Source organism: Zonotrichia leucophrys, chromosome 2, assembly GCF_028769735.1.
Source record: "Zonotrichia leucophrys gambelii isolate GWCS_2022_RI chromosome 2, RI_Zleu_2.0, whole genome shotgun sequence".
NCBI classification, from domain to species: domain Eukaryota; kingdom Metazoa; phylum Chordata; class Aves; order Passeriformes; family Passerellidae; genus Zonotrichia; species Zonotrichia leucophrys.
In genome coordinates, this window is record NC_088171.1 from 145,051,639 (window position 1) to 145,070,055 (window position 18,417).

General features: G+C 35.5%; 1 protein-coding gene across 2 annotated transcripts in view; it reads right to left on the reverse strand.

The window, feature by feature from the left end:
- The window catches only part of LOC135443406 (dynein axonemal assembly factor 11-like), a 52,121-nt gene that overhangs the window by 11,424 nt on the left and 22,280 nt on the right, over window positions 1–18,417 (reverse strand). For both annotated transcript variants that reach the window (XM_064703624.1, XM_064703625.1), the window contains 8 exons: window positions 17,408–17,580; window positions 16,224–16,423; window positions 14,957–15,148; window positions 12,150–12,227; window positions 9,522–9,587; window positions 7,814–7,883; window positions 6,886–6,981; window positions 706–791 (listed from right to left, as the gene is read on the reverse strand). In XM_064703624.1, the coding sequence (XP_064559694.1) occupies window positions 706–791; window positions 6,886–6,981; window positions 7,814–7,883; window positions 9,522–9,587; window positions 12,150–12,227; window positions 14,957–15,148; window positions 16,224–16,423; window positions 17,408–17,580 (961 nt within the window). The remainder of the gene's footprint in view (window positions 1–705; window positions 792–6,885; window positions 6,982–7,813; window positions 7,884–9,521; window positions 9,588–12,149; window positions 12,228–14,956; window positions 15,149–16,223; window positions 16,424–17,407; window positions 17,581–18,417) is intronic.

The window sequence follows — 18,417 nt, forward strand, 5'->3', positions numbered from 1 at the left end:
TAAGGGACTTTGTTGTTAGAATATCTTATTCTGGTATGATTATCATTGGCTATAGCAAAAGGAAAAGGAAGATTAAAACATATATCATGGTGTTTGTACTTAGGCCAAGTGTTCGTGAACCCCACTGTCTATCTACAGTAGCATTTGCTAAGGGTTAAAACAGAAAATAGTGCATCACTGATATTCACTTGCTTTCGGCAGTCATTAATTACAAGATTTCAAGTTGATATCATATTTGATAGGATGGATCTGGGTTACAGGACCTTACAGAATTGTTTTTAGAAGCTATTTACAAAAGCAGTAGATTAACCTGTATAACAGTAAGAAAATACATTCATGAGACAGATTCAAAATAATTGTTTTCTACAAGGTTTCCAGAGTTGAGTTCCATAGCAAGGAGCTCTGCAGAGGCCATTCTCAGTAGGTGATTTTGTTTTAGCATATACTAGTTAACAACCTGAATGAGGTGATCGAAAAAAACTGATACGCAAAAATAAGTGGATATTTGGCTCTGGTATTGAAGGAGATCACTTTTTAATAAACAGCACCAGACAGGTTATTAATCTAAAACTTTTAGACATACTTTTACTCTCCACTAATCAATATTTTCATATTTTCAACAATAACATAAAATAAGTACATATTCTGGCATGAGAATAACACACTGATAAAAAAAAACTGATACAGAAGATAAGAAGGAATTACCTTCTTGTGGCTTTTTGCTGTGTATTGCAGTCAGAATGTTTAATTGAAGCTGAAACTTTTTGCTTAGCCAGGATTATTTCTTTAGCCTAAAATAAAAATAGACAAAACACAATTCTCATAAAAGTTGACACTTTTGCTCGCAAGCATTTAAATAATCTTTCAAAAATAGAAAATTGTGAGTGTCTGCATAAATTTTCTCTTGTGACATTTACTCTTTCTGTTACATTTTACCACTCTTCACTCAGCATGAAACACAGACATAAGGCAAGTTAAACCAAATTATCTGAATGGAAATATAGTCAAACATTTATATAATTATACATAAAAGAGTCTTTAAATATATACATCTACTTGTGTTTAAATATATACAATCTTGATTAGCACCATGTTAATAATGCACATTACTGATTTCATTTTGGTTCTGGTGTCCAAGTACTTGTTCTGACATTTTTATTAAAAAATCAGCTGCAATCTGGACTTCTCCCTACTCAAATGACAAGTGACCACAAACTCCTTCAGCTCCTTTGCTAAAACAGAAACTTAGGTTCAAAGTCCAGAGGGATTCCCCTTCTCAAAGAAAACACATCCACCATGATTTTTTGGAAGATGTGTTATTGACAAAAGGGTATCTCATTGTAAAAGGATCTCTTTCCCTTCATAACAACAGCATGGGAGAGGCATCCCTGAAACATCTGAAAGGAGGAAGAACAGGAACTACACCAAATAGTTCATGTTATTCACTGTTTCACAGTCCAACTGATTTGAGAGCAGTCTGTTCCAGAAGCCCTTCACTGTGAATTTAGTCTCCACTCTGAACCCCAAATTATATAAAGACAGTCTGTAGCTTCAGTCATCTGTTTCTGGGAATCAGTGTGAAGAGGCTGAATCCCTCTGGTTCTGTATATGCTTTGATGACAGAAAGAAAGCCTTGTTTATTTCTGCCTTCCCGCTTTTCAAATATTCTTTTTTTTTAACAGAAATTCATTCTGCTGATCGCCTTGAGACTTGTGCTTCTTTCTTTGTCCTTAGAGCACACCATCAAGGACGGTGGAGAAACATGCTGATTCTGCACTCCTAAGAAAATACATCCCTGACAAGAACTGACCTTGGAACTTATGGAAGGGTTAGGATTTGCCTACTTTGGCCTCAGTAGAAAGATAACAATGTGAAATTTGAAGCCTGTGGTATATTAAAAAATTGACTAAATCAATATAATGAAGCTTTCTGAAAGTTATTCTAAGATACTAATATTTATGATACTAATACTATGATTTCTAGTATTTACATTTTAGTGTACAGTTTTGGGCAGCACAATATAAAAAAGACATGAAGATATGAGAGAGCATCCAAAGGAGGCCATGAGGATGGTGAAGGGTGTGGAGGAGAAGCTGTATGAGGAGTGGCTGAGGTCACTTGGTCTCTTCAGCCTAGAGGAGATGGAGGGGAGACTTCATTGAGATCTTCAGCATCCTCATGAGAGGAAGAGGACAGGCAGGCACTGATCTCTTCTCTCAGGTGACCAGTGACAGGACCCAAGGGAATGCCTGGAGTTGTGCCAGAGGAGGTTAAGGCTGGATATCAGGAAAAGGTTCTTTACCCAGAAGGTGTTTGGGCACTGGAGCAGGCTTCCCAGGGAAGTAGTAACACCTGAAAGAGTTCAAGAAGCACTTTGACAATGCTCTCAGGCACATGGTGTGAGGAGTTGGATTTGATGATCCTGATGTGTTCCATCCAACCCAGCCTATCCTATGATTCTATGATTAATTAGAAAACAGAAAATGACCCCTTTTGAGATCAGTATCAAAGGATTCTAGATAGAGATGTTTAAAAAAAAACTCTGGAGTGTATTTGAGAAAACAGAAGGAATATGCAAAAGCCGTATTTTTATTCATAGTTTCAGTCCATCTTTTTTTTCCTACAATGGCTTTCTTATTCTACAGCGGGAATTTGAGGAAACAGATTTTCCCTGAAACACATTTATGCTGAAAGATTATTAGATTTCTAGGGTTCCAGAGCTGTGTCTCCACATGCCTTTGATGATAATGAAATATTACCACATTTACCATACCTAGATAAGTAAGAATTATATGAAGTAATTCTATCAAATAAAACTGACATGCATAATACACACTACTCCTATTTTTAGATTAATTAAGCAATCTAACTCTCATTGATCTTTAAATTTCTAATCTCTTTTGAAATCCCAGGCAATAAAAAGCTGTCAGCATTCATTTGAGGCTGGTAATATAATAAAGAATTGATCAAAAGTCCAAATTTTACTCTCTGACTCACTAAACTTAGAAAAAGAAAGTTTTCAAACATGACAGAGAATGTCTCAAAACCCTAAATAAAACCTGCTTGTTAATAACACTGGGGTTTGATGCTTTTACTGAGGCAGCAATTGAACTGCTGGTGTAATCTACTGATGACATTTTATGAAATAATTTATTTAATATGCCAATTTTAGTCAAATTCTATTAAAGAACCTTCCATTTTTTTTTAATTTGCCTGCATCATCTGCAAAGATGATGCTGCCAAAGCACAGAGGTTCAAAATTGGAGAAGTTTCATGTCACAAATATTTTTCCCAGAACACAAGGCATGTACAATGTAGTCACTGTCCACACCTTGCTCATGTAAAATCTCCATACAAAGAATTATTGCAGTATAAACACTACACTTTAAAGGTGTCACTATATTATTTCACTGAACATTGTGTCCTTCAGTTTCTTTTGATGACCTTCCAAAAAATGTTGGTAAACACTGCCTTAGAAAGGCACCCATTCTGTGGTTATTTGTTGTGTAGCATGTAATATGGTTAAAAATATGTTCCCAGAAATGAATGTGAAAATTATTCCTTTCTTTTACTTCATGTGGAATTTACTATCTCCAACATCTGTGATGTGACAAGCTCATCAGAGAGGCAAGGAAAGAAGTTTTGGTTTTGTTTTTAAAGACTAGGGAACTATAAACAGGCTGGAAGATGAATGAAGAAAGGTTTATTAACCTGATCAGGATCTCAGTAAAACAAGTGAAAAACACTTAGAATTCAGATAGATTTCTATTGTGTTACTGAAAAGAGAGAGATATTTTTAGGACACTATTGCATGAAGCTTATTATAGGAGACTATTTTTAGATTAGTGGACATTTCACTTATGTAAGGAATGTGCTAGGCCATTTATCTAGCTGCAAAAAAAAAAAATATTTTGATAACTGTTTTTTAGAAACAAAAAGGATAAAATACAGTGTAATATAGTCATTAAGCTTGTCACTGATACAGCCTAAAAGAAATGGAATGTATTCTGCTCTTCCTATTAACTTTACTAAGAGGAATTCCCATTAAGTTGCTGATCTTGAACCAGTATTCTCAAGCATTGATAAAATCAGCCATAATATTCTGCAAGAAAAATATCTATTGGCTTTCCTGTTGTCAGTCATTATTCATCTACCTTTCTTCCTATATTACATCCCATTAATCATAATGATAAAATTTGTATGGTTTGAGATTATCTGAAGAGGAACTATGCCCCAAAAATCTCAAATGAGCACTCCATTTCAGTCCTAGGAGAAGAGAACAGATTCTGTGAATGTAAAAAGTCAATTAAAAAGTGAACAATAGATTAGTATCCTTTACATGCAACTGCAATGAAGTAACACAGATTCATCTTTTGTCAGTAAATCCATGAAGTTCACAGGACCACAGAATGCTGGAGATTGGCAAGGACCTGTGAAGATCATCTAATCCAAGCCCCCTGGTCAAGCCACTTGAGCCAGTTGCCCAGGACCATGTCCAGATGGCTTTAGAACATATCCAGGGATGGAGGATTCACAACCTCCCTGGGTGACCAGTGCAGACACCTGGTCACCCTCACAGTCAGAGTCTCCTGGTCTTCAGGGGGAACTCCTGCATTTCAGTCTGTGCCCACTGTCTCTGGGGCTGTCACTGGGCACTACTGAAAAGAGCCTGGCTCTGACCCTTTGCACTCTTCCTTTAGGGTATTTCTGTGTATTGATGAGATCCCCTTGAGCCTTCTCTCCTCCAGGCTGGACAGTCCCAGCTCTCTCAGCCTTTCCTCACAGGAGAGGTGCCCCAATTCCTTGATCATCCTTGTGGCCCTTTGCTGGGTTCTCTCCAGCAGGTCCATGTCTCTCTTGCACTGGGGAGCCCACCACTCCATGTGTCTCCCACCAAGGCTGAACAAGGGGGAGGATGGCCTCCCTCCACCTGCTGGCCATGCTCCTAAGCTGCTCAGGACACAGCTGGTCCTGACAGAAGAGGATATTGCTGACTCACGTTCAGCTATGTGGCAACCAAGACTTTGCTTTTCTCCAAAGCTGCTTCCCAAAATCCACTGACAACATGCAGCATTCCATTCATGTATCCCCAAGCTACTCAAGCAGTTTTAACCAAACCAAGGCCAAGCTGAGGACATCTACCCAGTTATTCCATAGTGCTTCTCTCTCCTCATGTTTTACAAATATCTGAGAATCACATATTCTGAGAGGAAGTATGCTCCAGAGCCTCAGGCTAGGCAAAATACGTAGGTGTAGCTAAAATATCAAGGTAGGTTAAATATAAAGTTAATAATGGAATAAAGGCAGTTCTCAATCACAGTGTGAAGAGAGACTATTCATTTTGCTGATTTAGGTATGATTTTATGGGTAGGCAGCAGAGTTAATAGATATCCAGAAACACTTGGAAATATTTACATTTTCTAAGGCATTGATCATCCACAAAGGGACTAGCAAGATGTATGAGTAATAAAAGCAGGGTATGGGACAGAAAACTGCAAAGACAAGTAACTATTAAACAAAAATAAATCATATACATTTGAAAATTACACTATTCAAAATGACAAATGTCAAGGCCTCATTTTCAAACAAATTTATGGAAACATAAATTCTCATTTGAGTGAATTTTGAACATTCAGAAAACCTTAACTAACTAAGTACAATTTTCAGTATTCTTACAGTTTTTGGCAAAAATGCATGTTTGATTCTAGAGTGACAGTTTGTGATTCCATGAGGGGCTGTCCTCATAGGGACAGACAGATCGTATGGGATTGGATTATAGAAGGGAACATAAAAGGCAATACCCACAAAAGTTAGAGCTACTAGATGCATAGTCTTAGAATTAAATCAGAGCACAAAGAGAAAAAAAATAACCCCATAGAGCAGGGGAAGCTATTTCAGCTAAATAGCTTCCTCCTTCAGAAGGAAATGCATTTGATATACTCTGGTGGACCCACACATATCCCCTGCCCTTACACAACAGAGAAATTTCCTGAAGTCCAGAAGACCTAGAGCACCAAGAGATGGTTTTTTCACTGTAACTATCCCTGGGCAGGATTATCATATTCCAAAAGCCAGAAGTATAAGATGTCCTACAGAGGCCTTAAAAGCAACCCAATGCTCCCAAGGCAACAGCAGAAGATGCTGCAGTTGATTAACTTCTCCCTCAGCATCCAGAACCCCACCATACAACCCATTCTCATCTCTGGAACTCCACCTCCCCAGAACTTCCAGCTCCTTGCCTGATCCAAGCAGTTTCAGTTGAAACACCATGCTGCCACAACATTCCTGCTCTATGGTCACAGTAGTTTGTACAGCTGGTCAGGGGATCCTTTCCAGCCAGGCAGAGCATGAAGGGAAAATGATCTCTTCATTCATAAAGCAACTCTTTTTCCAAACACATGAGAAATGAGAGTAGTGCATGATCCCTTTATTTGGACAAATATGTAACCTTCATATATATGTGTGCCACACAAGTTGTGATAAAACGATTTGTTCTTATTATTTCACAAGTGGAAAAAGATAGTAGGTATGGGTTTATTTTCCTTATTTAAAAAATCCTATCTTCTTAGACATTTGCATAATACTGCATGTTTTGCATAGTCTCTTTTAGCACATAAAAAGCTGATCCTGTTTGAAGCAAAGGAAATACAAATTTCTATTAATACTGATTTTCATATGTTCCTTTAGAGGGTTTTTAAATACTAAGGCTTGGCTCTGCAATTAAATTGTCTTTATGCAATGTTCCTTTTCTTGGGAAATATGCCCTGATGGGAAAGGCAAGACTGCATATCTTTAGCAAGCCAGATGTTACCTGTAACTCAGAGACATTCCCAAAGTACTCACAACATTTAAGGACCTTTGTGTGATGTCTCCTGTTTTACATACCTTTGGCATGGTGACAACTAAATGGCCAGTTGTTTGTGATCTTTTAGCACAGCTGCTATCTGGCTTCACTTCCTCAGGGAGCACAAGCTGAAAAGGCTACCAAACAAAATGGAATTAAAGTATATCATGCTAAAATATTTTTTTCTTTCTTTTACATGGACAAAACAAATACAAGGCCACCACTATCACATCCTTTGGTTGTAAGGATACTGCAGGTGTAAATGCTTTCACTTTATGTATGGTATTACTAAACCTAATAAATTAGGCTAAATAGCTTTTGCTTACAAGTAGAGTCAGATGTATGTTCCTGAACTGCTGCCATTCCTGAAGTGGCATTTCTAAAGAAGGTTACCAATGATGCTTGACTTATATTAGCAATTAAAAGAGAAAGATTATCCAGTCTATTTCAACATAAATCAATTCTCAAGTTTTGTTTATGCAGTTGGCTCAGTTAAAAATAGGGATTTTGGTTTACTGTGGAAGTACTTGGAATTTTTTTTTCTAAAATGATGATAAAATTAAAACCACCAAGAAGAGAGAAAACTGGAATGACATTTTAAATGCCCTTCCAAAAGAATATACATCCATTGGTTTCTGTCAGCTATAAATTCCAGATTGTGAAATTGCTAAGTTCTAGCCTAGGGCAACTAGGAAGCTCTCTTCTAAAGTGAATTATGTTACACTGTGTGGGGAGAATAAGAAGAGAGGAGAGAAGGAAAGTGAAATTTTATTTTAGGCTTTGTACATCTTCTGGTTAGGACTTCCACAGTTTATGTGTGTTTCAAAATAATGCTGGTATTGAAAGAACATTCTCTCTGCATAGATGCAAATGATTGGTAACTTAGAGAAGTCAGATCCAGAGTTCACTGAATAACTATGGCAAACATTAACTCTTGATTTAAAAATGAATGTATAAGAAATCACAAACCTTTCCCTTCACCAGTACTCGTACGTAAGTTGGCTGCACATCAACATCAAGTAAAGAAGTGTCCAAATGTCTTCAAAATGAAACAGAAATAAATGAATCAATCTACAATAGAGCATATAGCTCTTTCAAAATTTCACAATTTATAAAGCACAAGCTTAAATTTCAGGTATTAGATTTTCCAAAATACTACTAGGGTTTAAAGTTTTTGGGAAAAACACCCCATAATCTTCTTGTGAATGTCACTTACAATAATGTCTAAATTCTACCAAGTCCATGACATTTGCTATTGTATAACTGCAAGAATTCAAAATCCTTGATGAAAACAAAAAGGTCTTTCATCTGTTAGTTCAGTTCTTTACATTATATGAAAATTAATCTACATACTATTTTAAATTGTGAAAATTATTTGCTACTTTTCCTTCTGAAGGTTTTACTACTAAAATTACAACAGATTCCCCCCAAAATTCCCCTTTTTTGTACAGAACTTGCTGGAAAACAATGAACAGATATACTTTCTATTCCCAGAAAACACAGTCATTTTACATCTTTCAAAGAAAATTTGTGGCCTGTAAAAGCTCCAGTTTTATATCTGCTCTTCCCTATGTGACACCTGATGTGACTCATGGGAATGCACAAGCATGTATTTCCCATTTCTCTTCTTTTACAACATTACTTAACAGGTGAATTTTTCAAATGTTTTAGTCTGCATTTCTTACAGGTGAGCACAGATTATTAAAATCTGGACTACCCAGGGTCCCAAAGTGTTCAAGAAATGACTGTACATGGCACTTAGTGCTGTGGGGTAGTTGGCTAAATCATGATGAGTCAAAGGCTGGACTTAATGACCTTGAAGGTGTTTTCCAACCTAAATGATTCTGTGATTCTGTAGCACATCCAGCAGTTTATTGAACCTGAATAGATTTTCTGAGGTTCCAGAAAAAGATCTGTATCTTGTAAGTCAGAAACATGGAGCAAAACTCTTTCGAGGGAAATTAATGACTTTCAAGGGAAGCACACCTGGCATGAATAATATTTTTGTGATATAAAACTAGTACAAGTTTTATGTAACAAGTTTCTATTATGGACAGATAAACTTTTGGGTTTCCAGCCCCTTCCTGAAGAATGGAAAAGGTCATTGAAATGCTTAGCAGTGTATGTACTATCTCCTCATCAGATTTTGCCTGATTCAACCAAATTTCTTCCAAGCAATGCTCTAGTACATTTCAAGAATAGGCATGAGCCATGGACTCTTCTCACTAATCAAGGAAAATAAGACAAGTCTACTCTGTCTGTCTCAGGGAGAAGAAGAATTTAACTAGAAGCACGTGAACAGTAATGAAGCACTTCTAGGGCCAAAGCATGAGCAAAAACCCCTCTCCCTACAGCCCTTATCTGCAAAGGAAGAATGGAAAAGATTTTACATATGTATAAGAGAACAAGTGTGGAGGACACCTGCCTGTGGGCTGCAGAAAAACATCAGCTCCCAAAAGGATTATCAGACACAGTGTCCATTCAGGATTAACAGAACAGTCTGAAGGGCCTTTGGCTTATTCAGCTTTACTTCCTTCCAGGTTTTGAGATTGGTTCCACTATCCACTACATTATTTGTTTTCTTCTTGAAAAGTCCCCATTACAGAGAGCAGTATAATTGAAAAACTGTGTATTACATCTTATGAGTGGCAAAAATTATTGGGAAAAAAGATCTGACCTGTAAACAGCAAGATCCAAGATGATCTGGTTGTTTTCTTCATCATCTTTCAGAGAGAAATGAAGCCTAAAGACAATGACAAGAAACAGCTCCAGGATAAATACTGCTGGAGTGAATAAGCAAACATTACAGCATAGTTCAAATGTCAGCAATTTTAGATGAATACAAACACCATTTAGACAATGTCATGTGATAATTTAGAAACAGTTGCCATTTGCTCCAGTACTGGCATTTGAGACAAGGTCATTCTGATATTTATTTTCTGTTCTCCCTACTCAAACCACAAGAAAGAGAAAAAAATCCTCTGCTGAAGGTTGGTTAAAATTAAGCTTATTTTGACAATGCAGAACGAGAGACATCTGCTGGTGAAACCTGTCTGCTCTATTACATCTTCACAGAAAAAAACAGTTCCAAAATGCATGAAAAACACAGATCTTTGTAATTCTAACCTTATTGTATGTTCAAAAGACATGCACTTTTTTCATAGTAATTAATTTGTCCCAAGTATAAAAATCTGTCTGTGTATTTCCAGAGTAAAACATGATCTGCATAATATCCTTGATTCTATAAGCTTTATATGTGCTGAAAATGAGCCTGTAGATTGTATTAGCTGTATTTTTGTGATTTGTTGGCTGTGTTCTTAAAATTGGGAATGAATCTTATCAGTTATAAATTGATGCCATCTATTATTACAACTGTAAGGAGATCTAGTCTAGACTTACAAGTTCTGCTCATATGCTCAAATATTTCCCATGCATGAAAGCAGAGGGAAAAAAGAATGAAATTACCTACAAAAGAGAAGCTTTTGATAAATTAGTTATTAGTATTATATGAAGGGATTTTGCTTAATATAATTTATCTGGGCTATTTCAGTGACATTAAAATACTTAAAAAAGATGGGTTCTGGTAATAGAAAGATGCTCAAATGTTAACAGATTAGAAGATAAATTTTTTCAGCAATAAAAATATTTCCCAGATATGCTTTTCACTCCTGGATCTCCTATATTCTGGGACAGTCAATTTGCAAGAAAGTTTACAGGTTGTAGTTTACAAGTATTTTTTATTGGAAAAGTGCAGAGAATACAAAACAGTTTTATTTCCTGTCTTACTGCATCACTGATCTTGAGAATCCACTAAAACATGAAGGGTGAACAAGAGGACAGAATTATAAAATTTTCCAGGAGGAATCTTAATTAGAACTGAAGTACAGAAACAGTCTGTCCTCAGCAGCAAGCAGCTATTCCTCTTGCTAACTTTCCAAAAGAACATCAGAGAAGTTTGGACATTTTTATGGACGTGAGACTTCCACGTTGAAGCAAAAACTTTGGAGAACACCATCTGCTTATTTGTATCTCTTTCTTTATGTCTCTCCAATACACTGCCAGATTGCACTGAACAGCTGTGACATTCTTGTTGAAGTCATGACAAAAAATGCTCATTGGTCTGGCTCTATGTGGGCACATCCACAGACTAAATTCAGAAAACTCGGGTGACACAAACAAGGATGCTACTAACAGTGAACTCTGTTTCGTCTAAAAAAGATAGCTAGAGATTTAGTCTAAATGTCCCTGCTTTTTGGAGGCGCAAGTAACTTCTACTAACAAAAGATTTAAATTATTTTAGGCTTGTCTTTTTGGATTAGAAAATCATACAAATATTTTTTTAGTCAATACATTTTTACTGGAAAAAGTACATCAATACAATGGAAAGTATCTCCTGGTACAGACAGACTAAACATGGCTCTACATGACACTAAACTCTTGCACTGCCTTTAATTCTCTCTGTTCTACTGAAAAATGTGCACTGCATATAATTTCTTGAATTTGCAAGTATTTCTGAATTTCCAAGATTTAGAAAGCAGTCTTCATGCTAATGATAATCATGTGCATAGATTTGGTTTTGCAGAGGTCAGTGGCCACTTTCTCATCCCACTCTGCTGCAGGAGACCCTATGGGGAGCTGTTCATAAGGAAAAATATTTGCACTCAGTCCCCTGCTTTCCCTTAGAAAATGAAAGTTTGGTTCAAGTAAAATCAATGGCTGATATCCCTGGAAACTCATTCCAAAACACCTGAAAATCCAAGTGCCTTTGTCAATGGTAAAACACAAGACACTCCTCTGTAACCCCATCCTCTGTTGATGGAGACCTCACTCAGGGCCACAGGGCCTCTTGCCAGAAGCTGATTATCCTTACACCCGTCATCAGAGGACAGAATGATTTTGTCCAGAAATATTACTGGAATGTATTTTTTCACATTTTAAGTGACTTGTCATACACATTTATCTTCAACAGTTAAACTTTTTACACTATTAGAAGATGCTCCAAGAAAGAGCCTTACTATAGAAGGGAAAAGACTAAAATATCTTATATATTTTACAGAAAAACAAGTTCTTCAATCTTGAAAGAGGAAGTTGTTAAATTAAACAATCCTCAACACTTAACGCAATGACAACTGATTCTTCTTCCAGCATCAGAATATAAATTTAGAATCTACTTTTCCAACAAGGAATATAATACTGCAACAAGAATTTCTCAGCCTTCTTATTTTTGGATTGTCACATATATTGAAATAGCTGCCCAAATCAACTGCAGAGAGATTAGACTGCTTAATCTCTTAACCTTACATACTTAGGCACATTCACATTCAGAACTTTTCCTTCTGCAGTGACCAATGTCCAAGCAGTCTTCTCTCTCTTTTTTGATTCCCTTAATAAAACAGAAAGAAAAATTGTTTATGGTTAATCAATAAAAAGTTGCATTATTATGTAAAATAGCAAAAATAAAGAAGAGGATGGCAAGACATAAGAATTATCTGGTATTTGATGTTAAGGCTACAATTTAGAGCAGAAGCAAAACAGATTGCATCATGCACATTAAGAACATCATCTAAAGATGAGCAAATAATTTATAATGTCACAACTTACATGGACAGTGACTTCTTCTGCATATCACCATGTCCTCATCAAACAGAAATATATCAAATTATCTGGTATACCACAAGAAAATAAGGATGGCTTAAATGTATGTAATGGAACATTTTTCTAGTTATAAATGGTGAAACTCATCATGAGGTGTTGCCACTGATAACTGGTTTGATGTATGGGCAAGCAATTCTAAAGAGTTTTATTCATGCTCACTTGATTACTCCCACTGAACAAATGCCTGGCTTGCCTTCAAACAGCATCTGTCTCTCAATCACTAATTTTGCTCTAGCAAGAAGAATTTTAATGGTCAAAAGATTAAAAGCAGCATTAAATAGGATACGGTAGGACCAAAGGGCAGACATATAGATTATTCGTTGATGCATAAATTACATTTTTTGCTGTGTTCTTAGTTCAAAAAATGCAATACATATTCCAGATTTACTCATGATGTACTGATATATTACTTTAACATTTACTATCCATTTCCAGCTATGAGCAATTAAACTAAACTGACTTTCATTTAGTACAATAAACAAGCTATGATAAATTTATCTGCCCAAAGTAGATCACAGTAAGATTATTAAGACTTGTAATACTGGTATTAATATATTGATACTTGTAATACTGGTATTTTCCTGTGTAAATGTTTAGATTATGAGCATGGGAAGGAAGAGCAAGGAATCTTAGTAACATGAAAAAGAAAAGTCTGATCACACCTAAGTAAAAATATGGAGTTTGCTTTAAAAATACAGCACTGTAATTGTCACATTGCATTAATCCACTCTTCAATAAAGTGGTCATACCTACTATATTGACCACTCTTCAGCTGGTCAATATAGTGGGTATGACCACTTTAATCACCATATTAAAAGGGAAAACATTTCTCAAAAAAAACCCAACAACAGTGCATTGTTTCTTTTCTGTTCCTGAACCTATTTCTTACCATAAATTCAAGACTAAGAGCATGTTAAAGGTAAATCACTAATGATAGATATAAGATATTATAGATTTAGAACACCTTGGGGAAAAAGCCCATAAAAACAGATTTGGTCTATAAATACAAGGGATTTGAAGAAGAAAGAAAAACATTTAAATAAACCTAGTGAAACGACTACATAAAACCAATTTCTGTTTAAGAAAGACAATTATCCAAGTGTTAAACATTATCCTATAACATAAATCAGCTTTTGTGTGGGATTTGTGGGCTGCCAGTCTCCACACCTGAATTCCTAGACTTGACACTTAAATGCAAAGTGAATGAACCACCACTGTCCAAAGGATGTTCTCAGAAACACCTCACAAATTATATCCCACCACCTGTTAGCTTTTAACAATCTGTTCCCAGATGAAATTGTCTATTCATGTGAGCCATTTTAAGGAGATGCTGTGAAACTTTCTCAACACCAAATCAAATGACCCATAAAAGGATTTTTAAACTCTTTCAAATGCTTTGGGAATTCAGAAAAATTCAGAAATTAATTATTATATCTTTATTATAACACTGTTTGGACTGTCCTTGAATTTTTAGAGGGAAGCATTTGGAACACATTTGCTTTTGACTAGACCAAGGCATTTCCAAACACAGCAAAACTCAAACTGGCTAGAACATGAGTTTCACAGAAGTTCTTCCAGGAAAGTGCTAGAACTTGAATTAATAATAACAACAAGTTATGCACATTTCCAGATTTCCTGGAGAATTCCCTAGGACTGACTTTTTCAATACTTAGCCTTGACAAAAATTTTAAAAAGCAAGTCCTTAAAAAGAACAGCTAAAAAAACCTCCAGCACAAAGTATGTTATATAAGTAGAAGAGAGAGAGGGAAAAAAAAGACACTGTAAACAACAAGACACTGTTTACAATGTCTGTGGAACTGATAAGCCAGAAGCAATAAAATACTGCAGGGTTTTGCTATTATCTGCATATATTTTGCATGTTCAGCAAAACAAGGAACAAATTTATGAAGTTTTAAAGGCTTTTCAGGGACCAGACTTCTTCAGATTCACCATGCCAAATAGCACAGATAAAAGAATCTTATGACTTGTGACAAATATCTTTGATAAAGTATGAGAAAAAATTTATCAGTTATATGGAAAAAGTGCCTGAAATGCCACTTGGGCAAAAAACTTGTAGCATGGCCTGCTTTACATAATGCAATCTGCAGTATGGATAAATGTTTTTAGCAGAAAGTTAAATGTCGAAGTACACAAAACAGTTAGCTGCCAGAAAAGTGGAACTTCTAAACTGCATAAAAATAAGTTGAAAAAAACCTATATTTAAAAACTCTGAGGAAAAATAAAATAAGGAGTACAAAATGAAGTTTAGAAAATGAAAGAAAACAAAATCAACAATCTGAATATTTAGTTTAGACTGTATAAGTCTATTTTAACAATCAACAGGCATTTAAGCTGTCATTTCTCAGTAACATTTAATGTCAGGCAATCATCTGCCTGTTCTCTGCACCTTTGAAAATTTCTCCTCCAATTCATCAAGATATTAAAACAAAGAAGTACCTTGCGTTGTCTTTAGCTCTCCTTTTTTCTTCCATGTATCTGTGAGTTTCTAATCTAGATTCTGGAGTGTATGGTGTAGGCTCCTCCCAAAATTTTCTGTCTTCATCATCATCATCATTTTCAACAGTTCTGCATCTTTCTTGCTCTCCATCTGCTTCTGCCTGATTGGGTTTTTTCTGTGGGGAGTCTGGGCTACACAAGATCACTGAAATATTACCCCAATGAAGTGAAGGAAAAGTAACTTGCTAATAAATTACTGCAATAATATTTTTTAACCCAATAATAACTGTACAATTCCTATCAAGATTGGTATCTTATATATTTGGAGAACGTTCTCTGCTCTGCTTCTTTTGTCAATCAACAAAGCACATTTTGACACAATGTTTTTTATTTACCTGACTATGAAGTGATAGTATGGCTGTACCTAATCCCCTGAAAACCCTGAGAGATAGTTCAACAGATTTAATTTCAGAAAAGAATTTTCAGATACCCTCACAACTTTCAGGTGAGAAAAAACCTTCAGTCCATGTGCTGTTTAAGAATTCCCAACATAAGATCAGGAATTTATATGGTAGCAATGAGCATCTCCTCAAATGCAATCTTAACACCTGAATAATTTTTTCTCCCTAGCTGTAAGCTTCTATAAATCTCTATCAATAGAGAGAGACAACTAAATTTACGATACAGGTGTGATCTATGAGAACAAATTTCTGCAGGCAGCTTCATGGAACAGTTTCTATGGGATTAAAAATAAAATGGGCAGCAAGTGCAATAGAGGATGACACCAGACAAAAATCCTGCTGCTGCCCAGGTAATGTCAGTGACATGAAATGGCAGAAATGGGAAAACCAACACCAAAGGCCTGCAATATTCCATTTCAGCCCTCAGATGCTAAGGCAAAAGCAATTATAGATGAACAGCTGCTTTCTCTGGAACCCCTGCTTTACCTTAAACAACAATTTCCAGCTGTTCTCCTGAAAGAAACTATTTATTAAACTATTTTGGCACCCAGACAACTTAGCTTGGAGTTTTGGGAGAAAAAATTCTATTGAACTGTGTCTGCAGGTCAATAATAAATTATGTTTGTAACTAATTATATTTTTCATTAGAGGTAACATGCATGAGGAGAAATAACTCTGCTTGAATCAACAATAACTATGAACAAAATACTTAAGTGGAATTATATAAATTCTTTAATGGAAAAAGCCAAACTTGTGAATAAAGAAAGAATAATGTTTACTCACAAACTGTTGTTGTTCACTGTTACCTGTCACATCCAAGCTTAGAGTCCATTTGTTTCTGTTTCTCATCCTTTTTTTCTTGCATCCTTCTTTGAGCCTCTTCCTTTTCTCTGGCCCTTTTGAGAAGGTAAGCTGCTTCCTGTTCTCTGATTTTCCATTGCACTTCTGGATAGTCTTGAAGGGCTTTAATCCTCTCTGAACGTTCTATTTCTTTACTATCCAAATACTTCCCAAAGGAGAAAAAGTCAATATAAATATGTGAGAAAGTATAAATATATTCAAATCAATAAATCCATTCAATTGTAGTTTAATTTGGATAATTAAGTTCTGTCTATAATTAGAAATGCATCTTTCACATATCAAAAGCACTATGTGATTATACTTTATTACAAAGCATTAACAATTACTTTCTATTCAGATCTGAAAATGGTTTTGTGTTTCTAAGATCTGCTTTTAGCATTTTCCAGGAATTTTAATTAGTCTTACTAGACTATACAGTAGAGACTCCCTTCAGCCATTTCTGGTCTTTGTCTGATTTTGATTCAACCCAAAATGATTTCTTTTGACGTCTAAGCTTGCTGCCAACTGAGAAAGTTGAATCTACTCTTAATAAGTTAAGCAGTGCCTGTGCTTCTCTGAGGAAAATTGTGAGAACATCTTTCAGGCCTGAGACTGCTTCATTGGCAGGAAATCATTACATCAGCTCAGTCACAGCACAAAACCACAATCTCAGTGTCTATTTCCAGCCAAGGCAATGTAGTGCAGTTTTACACCAATTTGTATTTTTTTCTGTCTCACACTCAGGTTTAGTACATACTGCTGGAATGGTACCAACAACCCACTAACTCTCTGCAATCATGCTAATAATTTAAAAATACATTGTATATAACAACCATGAGGAAAAAACTGCCAGAACTGTAAAACACATTTATTTGAAAAAGAAAAAAACAACTCTGAAAAACTTTTGTTTAAGAATCTCCAATAAAGATGACAGAAAAGTTAATGAATAATTGTGGTTCCATCAGAATGGAACCAATTATTATCATATTATTTATTGTAGTCATTTCTTCTTTGGAATAGAATTTAATTTCCTGTGAACATTAAGAAAAAGTCTAGTGGTTTTCCAAGTACAGGGTTTTTTTTGTTTAGGCCAAGTATGTTCAGTCAACAGCACTCATATTTTATTTGGATTTAAGTTTTAAAATCTTACTTTTAATTGCTGAAGAGTTGCCACTACAAATTGTCTATAACCTTCAAATTCAGTACATGGGTTACCCATTAAAAACAACTCCTTCAGATGAATATTGCATTTTAGGGATTCAATGCTGGAGAGTTCACCAATGAAATTTGCTGTCAGGTCAAGTTTCTTCAATTCTTCACAGCCTGTTTGAAAGAAGCCTTAATTCAATTTGTCCATAACATAACTGTACACATGATATACATACACACACACATACACAATTGGATATAAAACTGTCTCCATTTGTGTTCTGTAAACTGATTTCATTCTATCAGAACTCATCTTTTCCAAGACTCTTTCTGAGTGAGAGTGACTCACAGCTAAAGTTCATGAGCTTACAATATTTACAGGAATAAAACAAACTCAATAAAATACAAAATACCATAACATTATTGGCTTTATCAGTATCAAAACTTTGTGGACATTCATGGATGAGCTATTAAATATTTAATTTTCAGATAAGCTGGACTTCCTTTTTAACAGTCTGATTGCCATGATATCCCTTCTCAGCTAAGTCTCAATCATATGGCTAAAATCCAATCCAATTGCTTAAAGACAGCAGGATTAATTATGAGTTTAATTTCTGAGTATGGGTAATCTCTGGCAATATTATTCAAGTACAAAGATAAGACTTCCCAAAAACTCACTCCAAGTTATATTTTCCACTCTGTGGACTCAGCTGTCATTGTAAACACTTTATCATTGGTTAAATTGCAAAAACTGGTGAGAAAGTGTTTGTACTAAAACAATTCATTACAAACAGAAACTATAAATTAGATAACAAGATGCTCTGGAAAATCTGATTTTTAAATTTATTAGCCTTTCCTGTTATCATAATGTGTCCATGAATCATAAACTTGACTCTAAGAGTAAAAACTTGAGCTGAGAGTAAGCTCAACTTTGATTCACATCACTGTAATCACTTTCCTTTCCTAGTCTATCTGCTAAGTTTTATGCACAGTTGGGCTGTAAGAGAGTAA